Here is a 24,145-nt window from a genome sequence, read left to right on the forward strand (position 1 = left end):
CAAAACAGAATTAAGAAGAGAAAGAAGAGCAATTAAACTCCAATTGCAAGCCATGAGAACAGCTAAAACCAAATATAGAAATTCGTGGTAGAGAGGCTCTAATGTTTCAGATCGACAGTGAATGCATGCTGAAGACCATCGAAAAGAAGAGCACTGCAGAAATCTGGTCATTATTAAATAATGCACAGTATGATAAACAAAATTACAGTCAGATTAACGGAATGATGGAATGGCAATGGATACATCACTTCTCCGAACTTTACAGCGACACAAGCAATCTAGCTATGAATTATCATTTTCCGGAAGCAGCTATATGGGATCTAAACTTCTTACGAACTGACATAGAAGATCTGATAAAACGTTCTAGTGGATCAAGAGCGGCAGGTCCAGATGGGCTCAATAATGTCATGTTCAAAGCAAATCCAACGGCCTGGGCAGCCATACTCAACCTAATTTTCAGAAACATTATTCACAACAAGCAGATACCGGATTCCTGGCGCACTTCCATTGTTGTACCCATCTACAAGAAGGATGATTGGTCCAAACCAAGCAATTACAGGCCTATTGCACTACTCGATGCACCCGGCAAAATCTTCGCCAGACTTGTGCTGCAAGATTTCAACACATGGAACAAATTACATCAAAGGCGAGATCCAAACCAAACAGGGTTTGTACCGGGCATGGACACTGCTGTCAATTTAACATGCATAAGAGCCATCAAGAGCCAAGCGCGTGCCAGCAAGCGGCCAATTTATTTTGAGTTTGTTGATTTTAACGCTGTCTTTGACTCGGTCTCTAGATCATTGCTTATGGCTAAACTGGTGCTAGCAAATTGCCCAAAAACACTCACAGACATCATCTTTGCACTTCATTCTAATACTTCCATACAAATTAGATTAAATGCAGGAGGCTTACTCTCCCCAGTAATTAAAACTGCAAAAGGATTGAAACAGGTGCATTTTAGCGTCTGCGCTGTTCAGCTTCTTTATTTATGATATTAAAGAAGCATTTTTCAATCAAAACACGGATGCTCCAAAAATAGATGGAAGGCCCATAGTAGCCTTATTATACGTGGATGATTTAGTACTCTGCTCCAAATGTCAGGTGGGCTTACAAACTCTATTAACTCTTCTCACTCAGTACATTTCAGTAGTATGGATCCGCTATGAATTAGGCTTAGTCTCACTAGCTGCTCAGTATTACTGGCGCATGTGTGCTCTTTTCAGGAAATGTCTTATGTGTAATGATGTTACAACTGTTCTGAAAACATTATCTACTTATCTGTTACATTCTAATGATGCCTTTGCTAGGAAATGGTTGTGTAGCATCTATAACACACTCATAAATGCTAATGTTTCAACTGATCTTCTAGTTACAAACCCGATGAAGGCCAAACTTCAAATCTTTACCATCAACTGGATTCAAACTAGACAGCTATGTTTGAATTATAAACATTTTGATGGTGATTGCATGATAGATAAAAAGTACAAAACCATGTCACCTTACTTAATAAGAAGTCCATCTATGAATGTTCGGTCAGCAATCATGCGTTTAAGATTTAATTTATGGCCAACAAAGGAAGTACTGGCGGATAGACGCATAATTAAGAAACTAGACAACATCTGTCGTTTTTGTCATCTGCCAGGGGAAACCATCAAGCATCTGGTAATGGATTGCTCCCAGTTGGTAACTTTGAGGAAAACACACTTTGCCAAATTATATAATTTTCTTGCAGATATAAATCAAGAACTAAGATGGAAAATGATTTTTTCTGCTCGGTTGGTGAGCATCAGGATTGCAACTGTAAACTATTTGAATGCTCTGAATTTATAACCTCATAATGAAGTGCAGCTCTGTCTGGATTCATTAATTGTGAATCTCAGTTGCACATTTTTGAAGGCTATGTTTCCACAATTCTAATTTGTCTTTTTTTGGTATTAATCTGAATTCCTTTTTTTTTTCTCTTTTTTATCAATCTTGAGTCTTTAAAGTGTGTTTTCATGCTAGTATGTAATTATGAAAATGAATTTTCTTTATATGTAATGATGGAAATGAACTGATTCATGTTTTGTATAAAAATTTAAGATTGTAAAAGTTAATTATTTAACTGAATACAATTTAAAAAAAGGTAGATTACCTAATAAATTTGTGGTGAGTGTGCCACCTGATAAATGAGGATCAACAGAATATACTGGCAACAATGTATAAAAAAGGGGAAATGCCCCAAGATAAATAATACCTTTCAATGACTTATGGTATAGTTCTTGCTCATTGGTTTCAACAATCTAGAAAAAGTTGTCAGCAAAATTAAATAACTTCAATTAAAAAATTCTCCTAATTAGTGGTTATCCTCATTTGTAATGCAAAGCTTTCATAATCAAACTTTTTTACTTTGTCTAAAGCATTTTCTGTCTCATGAGGAGTTCACAATCTGGTTATTTATAGATAGAATGGTTCCCTGATATAATTCGTGACCGGATAAAGTACACATAGTTTATCCCTAATACATATAATCCACACATTTGTACATAAGCCTATGTTGGTGGTGTTGTGGGGCATGTATGTTTATGGTGGTGATTAGGTACCTAGAAAAGGGACAAGGTAGTATTCCTCATTTAGGCCATGTGGTGCCAGTGCATCGAGTTTATGTATCCAGAACAACTCTCTCTGGGATAGTTTATTGGCTAAATCGCCACCCCTGGGAAGTGGGTGGATTACTTCAAGTATTGCCCATCTTGCACGTCCTGATGGAAGATTTATGCTCTGTCCAGCGTTCCTTAGCTTTCCGATTTGCTTTCCGATGTGGTCCCCTTTTACCACATAAGACATCCAAGTAACAGCAGAAAGATACCTCTGAGAGATTTCGCAACCTGTGTGTCATGATGCCTACCTCCAAGGAGCCAGGCCCAGCCCAGCAACCCCAGAGGCAGACATCATTTTCCCCAAGGACGTCTCAGCAGGCCCAAATTGGGGCCTTTTGGACGCAGTCCTGGCGCCTTTGGCGCCAGGCTCATTCTGGACCCCAGTCCTGGCGCCTTAGGCGCCAGGCTCATAAAGCAAGACATGTGTGTAAGTGTTTTAATGTGCACTTACCTGAAGCAGACCGTGCTGCTACATCCAGGCCCTCTTGAGGACTGAATGGGACTACTTTAACTTTTGGACTACTTTATCACTCGGGTGTGGTCTGAGGAAGAATACATATCTGAGTGGAAGGATACATACCTGGAACTACTTTACAGGCTATTTAAACCACACCCGAAGAGCAGCACATGCTTCGCGTTGTTCTGCATCTAGCAGCTGGACGCTCACCGTGTTTGCTCCTGCATTCGGACTTCTGCCACGCCTGCCAGCATCCTGATCACCTACAAAGGAAGAGAAAGAGAATAGGAGAAGGAAAAGACTTTACCTGCAAGATCCGCATTCCGAAGTCAGCTCGCCGACGATCCTGCAAAGGAAGACACTTAATTTAAAAGCACATCGCATCGACCGCCGCAGCGCCGCATTCCACTCACCTTCACAGGGCGCCTCCATGTTCAGCAGCGATCACCCGGATTCGCAGCCACGCTTCCACGCCTAGGGAGAAAAAGACAAGAGCAAAGGTGAGAGAGAGAAGGGAATGAGGAAACCTAAACCTCCATGTTAAGACTTACCTGTTGGGTCATTCCCTTTTCATTTCGGGTCCGCGCCGCATCCAGGCGTTTCCGGACCCCGGCCCCTATGGGGAAAAAGACATTAGCGTCAATGAGCGAATGAAAAGACATTACCCAAAAACGCTCATCAAGACTTACCTGATTTCTACAGGGATTGCACCTCGCATCTCGGGTCGGTGCCTTTTCCCCGGCATTCCGTACCCCGGCCCCTATGGGGGAAAAAGACATTGACATTAGCATATTGATGCAAAGACAAAAGGGGAACCTTTCAAGGAACTTACCTGGAAGCCAAGCAAGTTTGGTTCTCATAAAACCAAGAATCCAGTGAAGTAACTGGATACCAACGCGCCCCTGCATCAGAAGCAGGAAGGAGAGCTCGCCCTTCAAGACCCTAAGAAGGATACTTTTGCAAGCCGGACAAGCAGGAGTTGGGAGTCCGGTCCAGTCCATCTTCTGAGCCCCGCGCAACACCTTAGAAGAGGTCACAGCAGCACGATCCTGGCCAGCGCCTCCGTGGGAGTCAGGTGAGCGTAACACTGTGATAGCAAAAACTTGCTCTACACACTCCGATGCTCATGTGGGAAATATTATGTTGGTAAGACAAATCGGAAAGCTAAGGAACGCTGGACAGAGCATAAATCTTCCATCAGGACGTGCAGTGAAAAATCACCAGTGTACAGACACTTTAAAGAGAATGGACATAACAGATGGGCAATACTTGAAGTAATCCACCCACTTCCCAGGGGTGGAGATTTAGCCAAGAAACTATCCCAGAGAGAGTTGTTCTGGATACATAAACTCTATGCACTGGCACCACGTGGCCTAAATGAGGAATACTACCTTGGCCCTTTTCTAGGTACCTAATCACCACCATAAACACCACCACCAACATAGGCCTATGTACAAATTTGTGGATTATATGTATTAGGGATAAACTATGTGTACTTCATCCGATCCCGAATTATATCAGGGAACCATTCTATCTATAAATAACCAGATTGTGAACACCTCATGAGACAGAAAATGCTTTAGACAAAGTACAAAAGTTTGATTATGAAAGCTTTGCATTACAAATGAGGATAACCACTAATTAGGAGAAATTTTTAATTGAAGTTATTTAATTTTGCTGACAACAACTTTTTCTAGATTGTTGAAACCAATGAGCAAGAACTATACCATAAGTAATTGAAAGGTATTATTTATCTTGGGGCATTTCCCCTTTTTTTATACATTGTTGCCAGTATATTCTGTTGATCCTCATTTATCAGGTGCCACACTCACCACAAATTAATTAGGTAATCTACCTTTATTCACCCAGATGCGGTTCCCATAAGTAGTTCGAGATCTTGCCCTCTAATTGGTTTGTCAATTTTATCCAATAACAGAGTTACGGTTTTGCGCAACTAAATCATTCGAACCTCAAAACCGAGCTTTTTCCTCAAGGCTTGTTGACTTTGTGACGTCATCGACGCATCTTACGCGATGACGTCAAGAAACGTAAGACGATAAAAATAGGCATGTTTTAAACATAGTGCACTTATTGTAATACAATAAAAACAAGGTAAATCATAGATCTTAACACTACTACAAGTTATCACTTGTAAACAGAACAGATTATACATCCCACGGGGTGTGTTGACATTGTGACGTCACTCACGTTCACACACGTGAGGACATCAAGATTTAAACAATATAATATCGGCCATTTGGAGACATGATGCACATCCGGTGCAAATTTAACGCAATTCTGTTGGTGTTATCCAATGACAGGCTTTTGACATTTGCACAACAAAATCATTCAAACCTTAAAACCGAGATTTTTTCTCAAGGCTTGTTGACTTTGCGACATCATCGACGCATCAAACGAATGACGTCACTAACGTAAGACGATAAAACAGGCATGTTTCAAACGAAGTGCACTTATTGTAATACAATAAAAACAAGGTAAATCATAGATTTTAACATTACTACAAGTTGTAAACCGAATTGATTACACATCTCACGTGGTTTGTTGACATCGTTACATCATTCACGTTCATAAACGTGATGACGTCACGATTCAAACAACATAAAATCGGCCATTTTGAGACATGATGCACATCCGGCGCTGCATCCGTTTGGAAGTTTCTACAGCCACATAAGGACTTGAACAAGTAAGTTTCTGGACTAACATTGGAGTCCTTTCCATTTCATGTGGAATTTATCTTAAATACTGCGCATCTCATCATGAGCTTATGTATCTCTAGGTGTATGAGTGCTTGACCCTTGTTACTATTGGGAACCCTACCAGGAAACAAACCAGTAATTAACTACCCTTCTATAGCGGATTGAACCATCTGGAACCATCTTAAAACGCATTACTCGTTTTGTTGAGTAAGTGTGAATTTTTCTAATAATCTTTCCTGATGTGATTTCACTATAACTCTGTATGATAACCAAATTTAAAAAGGCGTCTATAGTATGTAAACAACTATAAATAGTTCTTGCATATTTTCTCAGCTAAATTTTATCAGCTAGAATTTGAAAAACACGCTATTATTTTCTATACTAGGCTACGTAAAAGCATATTCTGAGAATGTACACAAACAATAGCATGAAAACGGAAATCTAATCAGTCATTAATAAATATTTTAGAAAATACTCCTGAAATATCCTGAGGAGTTACCGATTCCCAGTTTTGGTCGCCATTATGGAGGAAAACGCCTTCTTAAACCAACCCTTAAAGAATAAGGACCAGGGTAAGCTTACTATCCTAACATCCTGTGTTTACCCAGAGAGAGTCTTTTGGCGCATAGGGAATAGAATACCATGATTCAACTCTTAAATGGGCATCCTTGGGGCATTTAACCTTAATGACCAGATATCCAGACTTACCTTTAACTTTTTTACCAATGTTGAAGAAACTTTGTTTTTTAGATTGTACTGCCTTTGATATATTGATATTACTGTAAGATTGTATGCATTGGATGCCTCCTCTTCTTCCAAATTTTGCTACCTCTATGCATTGTTAAGTTATTTGTATATATTATTTGATAAACAGAGAATGTATAGTGACCTTGGATTGAACTCTCCTTATCTAATTAAGAATATTATCTAATTTGTTTTTGTACTAGATTGAAAAATTGAATTGCATAAATACAGCCCTTGAAGAAGAGAACTGACTCTCGAAACGCGTTGGGGAATTTGCTCCTTTGAAAAATAAATCCTGGACTAATTAACAATCCAGTTACAAGTTTTGTTTTCATTTTTGTACGAAATTGAAAATGTTTTCATTAACCAGACTATGCTAGGTCTAAATCTAATTTATGAATCTAATGTCTTAAATTTGATCTCAAGGAATATTAAGAAAATGGTATCACTTCTTTTATTAAGAATTTGGCTATATAGCCCCATACAGTGTGCAGGGGATGGATGTTCCCTAATTGGGAACTTATTTTGGTTCATACATTATCTACAATCCATATGCCAGGGTTGTTATCTTTCTCCCCCGCACCTAGACCTCAAATAACTATTTTATAAACTTATTTTTTATTAATCAAGATTTATTCATGAGCGCTAGGTGTATACTCATTTCTTTGTCAATCAAAAAAGTGACAGCAGCATTTGTTTAATGATCCTTTAAAAGCATAAACATGAAATGCCTGAATGATTCCAGGCACGCAGTCCTTAATGTAGTTTGTAGGGGAAACTATTTGGCTTTGAGTGATAATTATTTGGCCGAAGCCGAATATCTAATTTATGCCGGAATTCGGACAAATACTTACTCAAAGCCCAATTTCGGTACACCCCTAGGCAGAAGTAGAGTTCAATTCGCAAGTACCTTTGAAAAGGTTAATGAAAGGATAACGGATTTTGACAGGGAATGCTCGAAGGCCCAGTCAGGAGAAAATAAAAATATATAAAGTTGTCAAATGAATGCATGACAAAATGGCTGCATGATAACAGAGTCCACAATACTACTTTTTCACTTGAAATGTACTATTCTTTTCACATCTGCCATTGCTCTCTTGATGACTCTGGGATTGTATGAGACCTCCCTTGTTGGATGCATTTGATAATTTTGTTTCTGATACATTGGTGCCATGCTTCCTAATATGGTCAACAGAGAAGACCTCATGTGTTCAATTCAATATTTCTTTTCAGCGTCATCCAATGGAGTTTGGAGAGGCCACGTTTGATGGGCTCATAGGCCGCAATTCACAGAATGAAACTGCCTAGAAGAGGATCTTTGTTCCAAGGTTTCATTTTAGCAGAAGGTCTCACTCTGGTGAACCCTTTGAAGACTAGAGCTGGGCTTTTCTTCGGGCAGACAGCTGATGAGGCGACATATTTCAAGTAATTCCTTAATGGAACATGTGGTGTGCTAAAAGACTACCTTTCTCAGGACTTTGGGAAGAATGAACACGCTAATCATGTAAGGCAGGATAACTGAAAGTGATGGAGTGAGAGGGGTATTAAAAACCTTGAGTGAAGGATCTACCTCTTCTGCCCTGGCCATTTTAGAACAGCACATTGTGTGCAGAGGGGATGGCCAGAAGGCACTCTGATACCAATAGTAGAGATTTCCAGTTGCCAAAATTATGAGATTTCAGTCACCCCTTGTCCATCGCCCGTGTTCCCTTCAATGCCAAACTGATATAGTTTACATAAGGACAGAAGTTGCTTGGTAACCCCTGCTAGCCTATAATGTGGGTTACGGTATAACAATGTCACATATTAAACTACCTTTAAGTGATGTGTAAAGTTGGGGCCAGTGGAGAAGGGTGCAGCACCTAACCATCCTCCCATAAAGGGGCAAGAGTTGACCCTCGAGGAGAGGAGCTTGTACTTGGAAGCCTCTTGTGGGGTTGAACAACTAGTCTCTCATGACTCTGATGCTAGAGTCCTGGTCCCAAAGTAGGAGCTGATATAGTTACCCGGGTAAAATAGGGCAGTACCCAATAGAGTTTTGTGTATGGGTGAGGGCATTTCAAAAGTATTATACTCTAAAAATAGGAAACTTTAGAGCCAAACCCAGGGAGGCAGGGAAGGATCTGTGGGTGGACGAGATGTGATCAAAACTCCTATGCCTTGCCACCAACCACACAGATGCATTATCAACATCTTGTAGGACTTTCAAAGACTTTTTGTTAAGCACGCCTCTAGGCAGTTGCAAATGTCAAGTCAAGAGTTTGCAACAGCACTAAGTTCTACGTCCCCCAAGAATTGTATTGTATTTATTATGTTTATATAGCGCTTTACTGCAAAACGCTGAATAGATGTAGAAGAATAGATGTTTTTTGTAGCTGGATGATGACAAAAAGCATTTATTTTTGGCATTTGTACAAGATTGCTGGAATAACCCATAATCAAGCCATGCTTGTAGATTGATTCTTTTTTACTTTACTCTTTGACTAGATTGCATTACAAAAGATTTAAGGGTAGGTTCAGCAAAATGGCGCTTTGGGCTCCACCAATGATTTTCTTTCAGACATCAGGGATTGTTCAGTTGTGGTTTGAAAATTTGCTGCTGCTTCGGTGTTCCATTATTTTCAGAAGTTTGTCCTTCCCATGACATGCCTTTTACTTCAGAATCCCAGAAGAGGCCAGCTCTCAGATTACATGTAAGATTCAAGGGAACTCTTCTGGGGTTGGGACTGGAATCATATACAGAGGGATAGTTCTTTAGTTATAGGGGGAGTACGGGCGCTGTGCTTTTCTGGTATAAATCAAGCCACACAACTGAAATCATCATTTTTGTCAAAAAGGTTATAAAAACAATGTCACAGATAACCTTAAGAATTTGCTTAGTCTACAGGAGGGTTCAAGTTTTTTTCAAAACAACTCAAAGCTTTTCAGATTGCTCAATTTTAATATAAACAGACAGTTAGAATTTGAGCAGATTGTTCTGTGATATGCACCAGAGCTGGGAAAGGGGTGGGTATGCTATGGAGCATCCCTCCCTCATCCTCCCATGATCTTCCCACCTCCCTATCCCAGGCTTCCCTATTCACCTGGTTTGCGACTAAAGATAGGTATCACTAGGTTAAACAGCCTTATCTATCCCTCCATCTGGGAATTTACCAAAGAACCCCTAGCCTAATTCTCTATATGGTTGTCAATATGACTTAATGGAAAAAGTGCCAATATCTGATGCTGTGGTTCAGTCTCACCCTCAGTCGCTCCCTTTCACTTCTCTCACTTCCCTCCCCTAAGCTACTCTCATGCACTCATCACTCTGCTATTCTCACCTCAAATACCCCCTTCCCTACTTAAGAATATGGTGCCCTGCTGCTCACCCTCCACTCTACTCTACTGAACACTGCTGTATTTTCCACACTGCTCCTCTCCTACCCACAATCTCCTTTCTACAGCTCTGTGCCCTAATCTTAACGCACTCTTCGTCTATATCTTGCAACTACGTTCACCCCCGCTACTGATTCACTTCCACTACCGCCTTGCACCCTCACCATACCCTCCTAACACAGCCTCTCTCTTTCTCTTACCTTTACTCTCTCTCTCTAACCACCACAGGTCTCTCTCTCTCCCTTTCACAACCCACCCCTTTTCTCACACTCCACTACATACAACTGGTACCACTCTCTCTCACAAATACCTCACATGCACTCTGCCACCAACTCCTGGGACCAATCAAAAGCTGTTCTTTCTCCAGGAGGTGGGGCACAAAGATGAGAGGCTTTAAAATCCACAAAGCCCTTCCCCATTTTCTAGCATGCTTTTGTTTGCAGTCTGATGGGCGCTCTGCTTGCTGTGAGTCTGGAATATCGTTTTTCTTGTGATTTTCCTCCTGTGCTAGAGTGTATACTTTTAAATTAGGAAACAATCTAGTCACTCAGCGCTAATGGTTAAGATTCTGATATGCTTCAATTGCATATAGTATTTGACAAATGATTCAGCCTGACACGTGTTTCCAGCATAAACATGCTCTTCACCTGAGGCTTTGTTATGCAGAGAACTTGCAGAACACAATTAAATCCAGTCAGGTACAACTACCTACTGGAACCCTGTCGGGTATATACAATGCTCTATTACTTCACTGCTGCGGAATATGACTTGGTGGTCGGCTGTAGCCACACTGAATAGGTTTTGGAAGGATTTCAGTGTCTCGCCTGTCTCCCTAAAGTCTCTACTCACTCCCATTTCATTTTCAGCTACTCCACCATTCGACATGGGTTTGCCTGAATAGGTAGGTTGGGTGATAGGTGTCTCATCTCTGAATGATAAGTGGAAATTAAGTTAATTCCCTGTCCGTTCTTGATTCTGTTCCCCAGGTCCGGGTCTGTGTTTTCTTGGTGGCACCCAGGTGCACTCTGGGAGATGAAATACTGAAACAGATAAGAACACGGACCAGAAAGAGTACAAGGGGGCATCACATTGCAACAGTGACACCATCCATAACATTCATGGTACATGGGGTTTCAGGGACAGCCCCCAACTCCCACTCCCTGGACCTGTGACAGGGCTGGCTCCAGCTTTTGTCCTGTAAGCTTGCTAACGTGTCACAATATTTGATAGCATTTCTTTATTAATGATAGATTAAACAACAATTTCAGGGATGGAAAATTGCTTTTGTATACAGATACATGATTAGGGAGTGCAAATAACCTTGAACAAAAAATAATCATACTCATTTTTAAAAAAGTTGAATAAAAATGGTCTAGAAAAGCAAAAACATAATTCCTATATATTATCTATAATCTAATCTGTCCATGTGGGTGTCCGTGCCCTTAACTAATATACAAACTGCACTTAAAAGAGCAACAAGTGTTTTAGTTTGGGTTACTTAAAATGAAACATTTGTGGTTGCACTTCCAATGTTCAAGAGGACTAGTCACTTGAGCTCAATGCAGCTTTAAACGGTTGACCACAATGGCCGAGCATGTATGATCACTGATCATACCAAAGTGATAAACTATCTACAAGATTACACACCAATGAAGTGTCACTGACCTGTAGGCACTTACTGGGCGTCCTTGGCACCATGCAAATGTGTACTTGAATTACAGATCTGAAAAAACTTTATTCGACCTAAAACCAACAAAGATCAAATAGAATACCACAAGAGCTTTCATAAAATTGACATACAATAAAAACAACCGAGCTAAATAACATAGTCAATCTAATAGGATCAGACATTTGTTTTTATCTCAAAATCATCAGTGTGGCAGGTACGAGAATGCATAAGCTAAAATGATCATATACCATCCATAAAAAGTGGAGTACAACATTAATAAAATAAAATTTACCCATGTGGGCTACAAAGCAAATATGTCAATCAATGCTACAAATTACCATCTAAGATTCATTCCAGATTCTCCTGCTTCATAGGATCTCAACTTTAAATCCGACCCCAAATTACGGCGCAAAAATAAAACATTGTTTGCTCAACCAATAATCTCCTCACCTTGTTCATCCCGTCGAGATAAAACTATGCTTTTTGTATGAACGGACACTCTCTGGTCCCAATGGCTTTCTGTATGATACACTGACCTGTAAACACCTCTGTTGTAACCTCCTAATGCTAGAATCTTGCTTTGTATGACCATACGCTCACTGTAACCATGATCGATGTAACCTTACTGTAACTAAGACAATCTCATGCAACAGCGCCTCGATGTCCATGGACTGTTAGAGTGCTCTACAAATGTAATAAATAAATAAATAAGGTTGCACCCTGTTGGCAATTGTCTTTAACCACGCTATGAAGCTCTTTTCCCAGATCAGATCGGACCACCATATCACTGGTATCCCAGTAAGGGGACAGGAACTTAAAATCATAACCTGCATTGATGATGTACTACTTCTACTTTCGTCATTTGAAGTCTTTTTTCGGTGAAGCCTTCAACAGTCATAATTATCACATAGAACCATACTTGGATGTATACCAATAGTACAATGTTGGGACGATAATGCGCATCAGCTTTCAGGGAATCTTTGGCAAAGAGAAGCAAGGCATTACTGGTCCACTTTAAACTTCACCATCAGAGGAATAGTGCATGTGATGAAAATGAACATCCTACCCAGGTACCAGTACTTATTCAATGCACTACCTTAACAAATACATAAAAAAGGACCTGATATGCTCTAGAAGCTGCTTAGTGAATGCCTGTGCTGGTAAAAAAGCAACGTTATCCTGGAAAATGCTGCATGCTGTTAATGCAGGAGGTTTTGGCTTCACAAATCTTTCTTTGAATACAAACGCGGTCAGCCTGCAGAAATGTTCTGATAGAATACTGGAAAATTGGATGCACTCCCAGATGTATTTAGAGTAGGGGACCTTCTATCCTCATAATCCTTAGGTTGTGCACCTTTATAATCAACCATTTAAAAAGTGAAATAAAGGTTTGACACTGTAGGAATCATTAAAGGGGTAGTCCAGCTAAAAATTTTATTTAAAAAATAGAAAGGCAACATTAAAAAAAAAATACTAGCACTTTTTTTTTTTTAAACTTCCTATGTAAAAGTTTGAGCTATTCAAGCTCAAAATTCGCAAAAGCAAGAACATGGGCGCATCCATTTTGTGAAATGGATGCCCGCCTGCGCTGGCCTTTGCTTTTGCGGCACTAATGGAGGAAAAGCCAGCCAGCTGTAGTAAACAAAAGCTACCGCTGGGTGGATTTTCCTTCATTGGTACTGTACGCGGAGGACGGAGACCGGAGACCAGAGCCGGAAAGCTGCAGCTGAATCTTGGCAAGTGCTGTTTATTTTAAAAAAATAAAAAGCACTAGCTGCGTTTTTTTTTCTAAGTTTTCCGAGCTGGAGGAGCCCGGAAAACTTAGAAATAAAACTGCAGCTTTAAAAACGTTGTATTTATGTTTGCGGTCGCTTTTGAAGCAGGGTTAAAGCATTTAGAAATGGCAGACTTTATCCCACAATATCCAACAGCCAGTTCACCAATACAACCGTTTTGTACCTTTAGTACATATCACACAATCTTTCTTGTATATTTTAGTACTTCTCTTTTCTAATCCTGCATAAAAGAACAAATTGCACAATTCATTACCTTTTCCCCATTCTGACGTGAACTTTCGAGAGTTTCCTCAAGCCACTCAAATTGGTTGGCGGGGTCTGTCATATTCAAGGTCCTCATGTTAGGACTGTAGTACAGGACAGTGTTCAGACTGATTATTCGTAGTGGATGATTCTGGCCAGCATCTGTTTTGTAAAGCTGGGAGTAAAACCCACCTGCAATAAAAACACCCACCAAAAATAAATGAAATCCAGAACAGGCCAAAGACAGTAACATTTGCAGTTACCACACTGTCCACCTTAAGCACAGGCACTGCAAAGATGCAAGTGTAACGGAGATGTGATGGATACATATCCCACTATCAATATTATTCAAGCATTTTTGCTAATTTGTCCATCAAACTATTTAAATCATAGGAAAATACAAACTACAAGAACTTTGCAGGACATGTGATACAAGGGGCAGCTCCCCTTCTTCTGGCCCACCCAAGAAAGAGACAGTTGTTGGAAGAAACAATTGTTGGTGCTGAAGTGAGCAGGATTGCCGGGTGCCTCAGTACGCCTATTGCAGCTTGGCCCATGGTGCTCTTCTTACTCCTAGCCACAACGTTGCCAAGGCATTATCTTTTCATACCAAAAGAAAGGACTGCAAGACATTCCTCCTTCACCATTGCATTTGTATTTATTACACCCAATCGCTGAACAAAAACAAGCGCTGAATGTGAAACAATGGCTGAAAGGAATTTCTAGGGAGCGGAATAGAGTAAGAAAGATCTTTGTCTAGAATGGAATAAAGGTAAAGACGTAATTTAACAAATGAACACAGGAAGAGAACTCCAATGTTTGGGCACCAGGATTGGAAAAGAGCAAAAGCGTAATTGAGCACAGAGGGGCTAGCCGTAGCTGAGGGAAAGAGTTTTGGAACAGAGAGGACGAGGGACATCATTTGGGGGTCGCCAGAGGTCGCAACTGCGACCTCTGTGGTCACCCTTGCGACCTCTAGAAAAAAATAGAAAGAGAAAAACATTTATTTTTTTGTAATGTAAGCTCATGGGCTGTGGCCAGCACCATGTGGCTCTTTATTTCTGGAGTGGCTGGCTTTCTTGTTAAAGACCCTTAAAAAAAAAGAAGAAAAAGAAGAAAAGGAGTGACACAAGTCTAACATTTTCAGCACTGACCCTAAATAAGAAAGATTAGGAATACCAAATAATGTGTCTTTCTGGAATTCTATACAATAATTGCTTGACTCATTAAAGGTTTATTTCAGGCACACTTCAGGGGGTGAGTCACTGATTTAGTCTGTTCTTAAACACCTCAACTCAGCCTTTAATTCTTCTGAGGTCGATAAATGAGTACCAACACAGGTTGGGTGATATTGGGTGTATATTTTTTCTATATAAAGCACTTAAGCGTAAGTGCTATAATAACATATCATTATCATTCGGTCGTGGACGTCTGCTTGCATTCACAGTAATTTGGTAATATGGGCCTATATACACTGATCTTAACGATACATATGGCGATCCATTCTTGTATGAAATGTACATCACATCATAGCGATAATATCGTAACCATATTTTTGTAGCGTACAATGCTATGTGATAGCACTTCCTGTTTTGTCAACGGGTGAAAGGTCGAGTTCCATCGCATCCCACGATATCACTTTGGGGTGGGGTCAAATGACTTCACTTCCTGTGATGTCACCAGGGGGTCAAGGGTCGTATGATGTCACTTCCGCTACCCCAGGCATTTTGGTGAAATGACGTCCCTGGAGAGGGCAAGGATGAGGATAGAAGGAAATTAGAGAAACTTGGTAAGGGGGATCAAGCCCATCAAGAAACTTGAAGACAATACAAAGGAAGTGGAAAAGAAGACATGATTCAAAGGAGAGCTGAGAGAGAGAGAAGAGAAGAATAAATTGAGGAATGAGCAGGGAGAGAGCAAAATTCGAATATAAGGATGGTAGACAGAGTGAAGGGGAGAAGGGAGAAAGCTAATAAGCAGGAAGGCCAATGAGCCAGGAAGAATAGATAGATAGATAGGAGAAAAGATAGGAGAAAACAAACCGAGATTAATGTTTTTGCTGCTGAAAGAGGATGATGAATTGTATGAATTTTAAAAAGATGGAAGCAGCAATTATGAGCCAACGTAGCAATATGAAAGGAAAAGTAGAATTAAAAGGAACACAAATTGTAAGCAGTATCAGAGAAGGGTAATGGAACAGGGGAGCGAAAGAAGGAAGGGGAACAGAGAGGGACATTGAAGAGGGTGGAAAAAAGGGGACTTCTGTTTTCGAGGGATTTAGACAAAGGAACAAGAGTGCATCCACTGTCGGATGGCATGTAAATAGGCAGCAAAAGAGGCGCCATGGGGGGTCTGAGAAATTGGGGAAAGACACAAAGATTTGCATGTCGTCAGCATTGAAGGTAAAAGAAAAGACACATTTAATGATGATCTAGGAGGAAGAAGAAGTATCGAGAGAAGACGAGAGGTACACAGATGTATCCTAGGGGAACTCCAAAGTGTAAAGAGAGATACAGAGTCTGGGATCAAGAACCAACACAAAAAATGAAAATGTATCATCAGAAAGGTAAGACGAGAACCAACGAAGAACAGTGTCAGAAAAGCCCAAAGAACGAATAGTATAAAGAAGAGTGGTGTGATCTAAAGAGACATCAAGAAGAATCGAAATGGAAGAGTGTTTACAATGTGAGTCAGTAAGAAGGGAACCGTTAACGTAGAGCAGTCTGGGGTAGAGTGCAGAGGGAGAAAGTCAGAATGGTGATGATGGAGAAGAGAGTGTCAATGCCATGCAGCTCTCGGTGTATGAATGATGGAGCAGCTCTGAATGAAGTAGTGTGTAAAAACTGCCCAAGTGCAGCCAAGGCAGCAAAGGAGTGGGAGAAGGATACCAATGAAGCTTCTAAAAGTCTATATTTATGGCCGCAAAATCACAACCACCAGGAATGAATTCTAAAGCGCGACCTCTTCCCGCTCTACAGAGAAAATGTCCAAATATGCACAAAAAACTGTACCTCACCAAGAAAACACATTTAAGCATCATTTCAGTCAAGCATGCAACCATAGTCAACAGGTTGGTTAGCACATGGTTTAGTTACAAAAAAAATAAAACCTTTGGTCTAAACAGAGAAGTGTTGGAACAATTGTGATATTAGGGAAACAAATAGTACAAAAAGAATATGTGTTCATTTGTTATTACACAGATACTAAGGGCATCAGATTGAGAATTGATTAATTATATTCTAATACAATTAATACAAGAAAGAGGCCATAAAGCTAAGGTAAACTGAAATTCAATATATCGTTTTAAAAATTGTTTTGTGTGATTAAATTCAACCTTGATATAATTGAAACACATGATTTGAAACACACGGTTTATCCCTTTATAATATTCCCTGAAGAAGGTCGAATATAGAACAAAATGCATTGGACAAAGTAAAGCCATTGCAACAGGCCTATTAAAAAGATGTTTTTTACAAATAAAGACAATCATTGAAAAACGCATATACGTTTCGGTAGTATCCTTAAGCAAAGAGCATAAACAATTGATATGATATGATATGATACTTTATTTATATCGCGCTCGTACACAAGTGTTTCACAGCGCGACCAGGCAAAAGGGAGGGGAACAAGGGTGAAAAACAACAACAAAAAAAAGAAAACAGCAATCTTATTAGGCCAGTGACTTTTAAGAAAGCGCAAGTGCATGTAATAGGGAAAAGGGCGGGGGTGAGGGGGAGTGAAAGTGCGGAGCAGAGGAGGGAAAACAGAAATAAATATTATATTAAAATAAATAATAGATAAGGATAATAACCATGGTAGTGCAGCCAGCAGTGGCAGGTGAGAGTTTGTCAGAAAGGATATGTCCGATAAGTGCAGAAGAAAACTGGGAGGGGATTGTATGGGTACAGATAAAGAACCCTAGTGCAGAGGGTGGCCTGGATGCAGAACAGATCCCATAGACGTGTTGGGCCACTGCTCCTAGAGTAGTCACAGGGGACGTGCAGGTATTGTCTTCCAGGGAGAATTAAGAAACTGGGAGGCAGCACCAAGCAAGCACAGGCTTTTCCAGTACTCCAGCTGGTGAAGGAGGATGGTTGAGGCACATATACAGGACGAGGAAGCATCTACACCAAGCCCATCTCAACTTTGAAAAGATTTAACTAAAATCCATGGTCTTTGACAAGTTTTTTTGAAGCATAAGTGGTTGTCCTAGCACATCACTTCCTTGTGTGTCTCTGAATACACCTTATTTGGATCCAGCCTGACACGTGAACAATATTTTACTATGCTACATAATGTTTTTGCTAGAAAACAAAATTGAGTAGCCCATCAGATTCTCCTGGAACCACCTTGGACAAGAGGAAAATCACATGCATCGCTGCATTTTCCTCATTTTGTACTATGGCAAACCAGAAGGAGTAAGGCTAATTGGGGCCAGTGGCCAATTATACTTCACATCTCTCTCCGAGAATGGTATTCAGTATGTATAAAAATATATTTCAGAAAAGAAATGTTCTCAGCTTTTCTGCTAGCCTCGTTAGATAGGCTTGTAAGTATCTACATAAGTCAAATGTCTCACGTTGGTTACTTGAAGGAATGTTTTCCTTGTTTCTTTTCCACCACTTTGGCCACTTTCTCTCTATTGGTTTTATATCTTGAACAAGTGGAATGAGGCCTCCATGTTCCATTCTCCTTATGTTTTTGCAAGTGTCACTTGGTTCTTGTGGGCTCTCCAGACCCCTCTGGCTTTCAAGTTTCCTTAACCTCTCTGGTTGTATCAGTGTTTCTTGCCAAAATTCAATACTCAGGTTTCTAGGGCTCCCGTTAACCATCCTTGTCAGTTTATTTATCACAGTTTGGTTCCGCTCACCATGCCCCACCCTGGGCAACCGTGGTACTTTCTCTGCCTTCGGGTGTGCTGCAGCGGGATGGCGTCCCAGCAGGGATGTTGCTGCTCGCCCTTCTCCACGGAATAGCCGGTACATAAGCATTCTGCTTCTGGCTGACTCGGCAGTGTCTGCATTTCCCGTGTTCCAAGTGAAGGATTCATTCCTCCGTTCTGTCCCAGACCCACCACGGTTGCAGGGTGCTCACGCAACCAGGTAAGATGGTCCTTCCATCCCAGTCTCTTGCTTGGCTGTATCACCTTTCTCTGCACCAGGCATCTGGTGTCTCTGCGTCTCTCCACGCTACCGCTGACTCTGTGGTGTAGCACGGCTATGCCGCTCCAGGACGTCTGTACGTCAGAGGCTCGCCTCTGCATAGGATTCTTTCTCCTCCATTCAAGGTTCTTCGTCCTTTATTCTCACTGCCGTACTTCTAAGGGGCGTGTTGCTTTTTGTCAGTTGCTGAGTTCAAGCGAATGACAGTATTACCTTGAGCCAATGATATACAAGCAATGCCAGTATTTGTTGGATGCAAAACAGAAGTAACATCAATCTCTCCTATTGACATATATGCTGACAATGGGCCCCGTTACAAGGTTGGCGCTCCGGTAATAACGGCCCCGGTGAGGCAATACCGGCATCCATTACCGGGCCATTGTATTAGGACCTTAGATGCCGGTACTACCGGCATCAACAAGGACCCGCTGTGGCCGTGCACCACCGTACCGGCATGCGGGCGTGTGCGTGGGCGGCATGCCCGTAATACCGGCATCCCGCAACGAAGAGGACACCATGAGTCGCACGGACATGTACATACCGGCATCGAGATGCCGGTAAAAAGGGCCACCATGATGCCGGCAATACTGGCATCGCGGACCACCCGTTAACAGCAAACTGCTGTGTAACCAAGTGCCACAGGTGCACACAATCAGAACAGGTGGAGGCAATGGAGTCAGGGCCAGCACAAAAGGAGCACACCCGCACACCCACACACCTTTCCAAACCAAAATGCTACCACTTGCACTTGCCATACTGGGGCTGGAGGAAGTGCCTGCACTGCTACTCCTTGAGCAGACAGTACAGCAGGCAACACAGAGGAGAAGGAGGGTGAGACTGGCCCAGCAAATCCCACCAGTGCGGGTAGTTGTTCCCCACAGACAGCCATCAATTCCACGTATAAGGGCCAATCCATTTGACTTAACCCCAGCACAGATCCACACCCTGTGCCGGCTGGACAGGGACACCATCACCAACATAGTGGAATTAATACAGGAAGACTTGGTGAGCCTGATCAACATCCGCACAGCCATCCCCCTCTGCTGAAGGTGGCATCTGTGCGCCACTTCCTGGCCACAGGCACTTACCAACACACAGTGGGCCAAATGCATGGCATGTCGCAATCATGCTTCTCTGTTGTGTTAAACCAAGTGCTGGATGCACTACTGAAGCACGCAAGTGTCTACATATCCCTACCAAGGACACCACAGGAGGCAAATGCCACCAAAATAGCATTCCATGCACTGGCAGGCATGCCCAATGTAATTGGTGCCCTCGACTGCATCCACGTAGAGTTAGTAGTCCCACATGCCGTGGAGGTGGTGTACCGCAATCGGAAGCTATACTACTCCATCAATGTGCAGATGGTGTGTGATGCCAGCCAGACAATAACACATTGCTGTGCCAGATACCCAGGATCCAAGCATGATGCCATGGTGCTGCGGAACTCCTCACTACCCCGCTACATGGAAGGAGATGTTGTACAAAGTGGCTGGCTGTTGGGTGAGTCTGCCCCCTGGGCCAAGGGATGAGTGGAATGGGGGGGGGGGCTACATGCATATACAAGGGGAATGCCCCCTGGACCATGGGAGGAGAGGATTGGGGGGGCTACATGCATATGCAAGGGGAATGCCCCCTGGGCCATGGGAGGAGAGGGATGGGCTACATGCATATGCGAGGGGAATGCCCCTTGGGCCATGGGAGGAAAGGGATGAAAGTATCTTGAGTTATCCGCCGCCACACAGCCCTCACATGTGCATACATAATGCCCCTAGCCAAGATATATCGGGGGGCCTGGTGGTTTAAATGCCTAGGACCCTAGGTCATGTATGTCACCCAAGGCTCGCAGCATGGATTGGCATACACTGTACAGAGCTGATAGTCATGTAGATATGGCTGCCATTGACGGGATTGTGCATATGAACTTGAAAGATGTACAGGCTGAGTACACATGGCAACTGAGCATTATCCTTACACATACCTCCTTCTGCTCCAATGTAGGTGATGCTGGATATCCTCTGAAGGCGTGGCTACTCATCCCTGTCAGGAATCCGCAGAACAGACACGAGGAGGACTTCAATCGTGCAAATACACGCACGTGTGTGGTCATTGAGCAGACATTTGGCCTTTTGAAGGCACATTTTTGCTGCATCAGCAGGTCGGGAGGGACACTCATACAGGCCTGAGAAGGTGGGCAAGATCATCATGGTATGTGCAATGCTGCATAACATGTGCATCCGGCGGAACGTACCCCTGCCATCTGACATGGAGGTGCCACCACCTGGTGAAGTAGAAGGAGAGGAAGGAGTAGATGTTGGACATAGGCCAGGACGCGATACAGGCGAGGGTCGCGCAGTGTGGCAATTGGTCATAGACCAATCATTCTGATGTACTTGGATGCAGAGGGTGCCATGTATTGGGAACTGTGGGCACTGGGTGTGTGGGTATATGGGCACAGTTCACTATGAAGCAATAAATTAACAAACAACAAATCAGCAATGTCCACTCATGTGATGTTTGGTACACAACAGTGTATTAGTGAGATTTTTAGTACAACATGATTCAACAATCCACACCCCCCAACACCCCTCCCCCCCTCCCACATACCCCCACACCCCCAACACCCCCAGTACTACACACTACACCCACCACCACCCTCCACCCTCCCCCTAACACCCAAAGTCAACAATGGCACAATATGTGTCTGCATGTATTCGTAAAGAGAATCTGCAGGGTGGCCCTGCTACTGTGGAGCCCCCTTCGGACGTGGGGGTTGGATATCTGAGTGCAGTGCACTTCGCAGGGACCTGCGCACAGGGCTGGTCTGCCTGGAACTCGCTGGCATGGACGTTGTGGATGAGCCAGATGGTTGTGACCCCAAAGCTGGAGTTTGCCGCTGCTCCATGAGGTCAACAATCCTGGTGAGGATCTGTCCCAAGGCATTGAAGCCATTGCGCACTTGTATTTGTATTTATTGATTTATAGAGCGCCTTACACCAAAGCGCTGTACAGTGGAACAACTTAATACATAAAAACAAACAATATAACGGTGGAAGCAAAATTACAATATGAATCAATCAACAAAACAGTGAGAAGAGCAATTAACTGAAGGGGATAGGGAGAATAGGGGAGTGGGACTGGGTGGGGGGGTGGTGATGAGTAGGAGGAGGGAAGGGTGAGAGTGGGGAGGCAGGAGAGGGGCGGGAGATAGTCAAGGGGAAAGAATAAGGGGGGATGCAGAAGGGGGAAGGGGTTTCAAGGAGGAGAATGGAGGAGGAGAGATTTAAGGGAAGTGCGGAATGAGGTGAAGGTGGGGGTAGAGCGGATTGCAAGAGGAAGGGAGTTCCAGTGCAGAGGCGCTAGGAGTTGGAAGGAGTGGAAACGGGAGGAAGCACAGGGGGACGGAGGTTCAGAGAGAAAGAAATGGTCAGCAGACCGAAGGGAACGGGAGGGGGAGTAGAATGAGAGAAGGGAGGAGAGATAAGGGGAGCGAGACCATGGAGAGATTTGAAGACAAGGCAGAGAAAGTGAAATTTAAGTTGGGAGTTAAATGGAAGCCAGCCATGATAAGAGAGGGAAGTAGAGATGGACTCACGGGAGGTAAAGAGACAGAGAGTACGAACAGCAGAGTGGTAGATGGATTTAAGGGGGGCAAGATGAGAAGTAGGTAGCCCAAAGAGTAGGGATGAGCAGTAGAAGAGGCGGGAGAAGATGAGGGAGGAGATTAAGAGTTTGGTAGCATGGAAGATGAGAGAGGGACGGATTTGACGAATATTGAAGAGGTGGTAGTGACAGGTGCGAGAAGTGAGGGAAATATGTTGGGAGAAGGAGAGAGAGGAGTCAAAGGGAACGCCTAAATTACGAGCTTGGAGAGAGATAGGGAGATGTGCACTTGCAGTGCACTTGAGTTGATGGCCTGGATTACAGCCGCAGTGCTGTCCTGGATGACACGGCGTGTTGTCCCCCCCCTTCAGCAAGGTACTGCTTGACATAGCCTTGCATCTCCTCCTGCCGGCCCTCCATCCAGGACAGACGTCCCTCAAGGTCCCGTATGGCAGTGTGGGTGGTGGTTGGTGGGTGGGTTATGTGGTGGTACTGCATGCAATATGGGGCAGCGCAATGTCGGAGACCACTCACCATGGCTGCCCTGGTCGGATGAATCCCGGCGAGGTGTGTCCTGTGGGGTGAACCTGCGGGCTTGGTGTTCGACCTACAGGCTCTGAGTGGACGAGGTCCTGCATTGCCGTCATCGTCACGGTCAACTTCCTCATCGACACTATGCTGCGCCGATGCAGCCATCTCCCCAATTGTGCTTGTAGCAGCAGACTGTGTGCCCTCCTCCATGCCAGATGTGTCTTCGGCCTGTGTCGATTGTGTGTCCAGGGGTAGGTGTTTGCTCGTCCTGTGTGGGTTGCAGTGTGGCTGGTAGGGCACTGGTTGTTGTCCCGCGTGCCGCTTGGCCCATCCTTGGTCCACTTGAAGTACATGGTCCTGTGCCATCACCTTGCCTCCTTGCCCTTTTGGCTGGTGTTGTGCTTGTGCACTTCCCTGTGCTTCTTCGCTGCCTGCATCCGTACCTGTGGGGAACAGAGAGTGGCAGGGCATCAGTGATGGTGGTGGTTGCATCATGCATGCGTTAGTCTTTGTGCAGGTGGTGCCAAGTGATCAGTTGCATGCCTGGCTTTGCAGTGGGCTGGGTACATGCAAGGTTGGAGGGTGCTGTTTGGAATCGTGCAGGTGTTCACACGTACACCATGGTGGCTGCTGTTGGGCCTTGATGTGTGCGTTGGGAGTGACGTGCTTTGTGACACATGCAGGTCATCTGTGTGTCGGGTGTGTATTCGTGTATAGGCGCAGCATGCAGCATGCAGCATGCATTGGGATGTGATAGTGGTGGGCCCAGCATGTGTATATGGATATGTGTAGGTGTGCATGATGGGCCATGTATTGGCTGGTGTTGCTTTCACATTTGGAGGACAATGGTGAGGATTAGTTGTTGTGTGTTTGTAGGGACACTCACCTTCATCTGCCGATGTTGGCACGCCAAACTCAGGTCCACCGACTCCTTCAATTGACTGAGCTGCAAGTCTCCTCCTATCTGGCCAATTTCACTGGTGAGTGAGGTCCTCCTCCTGTTGCCAGCCCCTGGCTCTGATTGACCGACAAGTTGTTGTGTACTCTCAGCCTGAGGTCATCCCATCGTTTTTTGTATTTGCGCACTGTGCGTGCGGTGGTGCCGACTGCACTTACTTTCCGGGCTACTTCTTCCCGGGTGGCCTTCTTCTTCAGCTGGGCTGGATGCCTGAGGTCGCTGCAGAACACCACATCAGCATTCGCCAC

The 24,145-nt window shown here is 43.3% G+C and overlaps 1 protein-coding gene across 1 annotated transcript in view; it reads right to left on the reverse strand.

Annotated features, from left to right (window-relative positions):
• SMPDL3A (sphingomyelin phosphodiesterase acid like 3A) overlaps window positions 1–24,145 on the reverse strand; it is a 384,143-nt gene that overhangs the window by 127,287 nt on the left and 232,711 nt on the right. Inside the window, exon 5 of the mRNA XM_069606594.1 lies at window positions 13,654–13,835. Within this exon, the coding sequence (XP_069462695.1) occupies window positions 13,654–13,835 (182 nt within the window). The remainder of the gene's footprint in view (window positions 1–13,653; window positions 13,836–24,145) is intronic.

The sequence above is a fragment of the Ambystoma mexicanum genome, chromosome 4p (genome assembly GCF_040938575.1).
Source record: "Ambystoma mexicanum isolate Mex_15411 chromosome 4p, UKY_AmexF1_1, whole genome shotgun sequence".
Lineage (NCBI taxonomy): Eukaryota > Metazoa > Chordata > Amphibia > Caudata > Ambystomatidae > Ambystoma > Ambystoma mexicanum.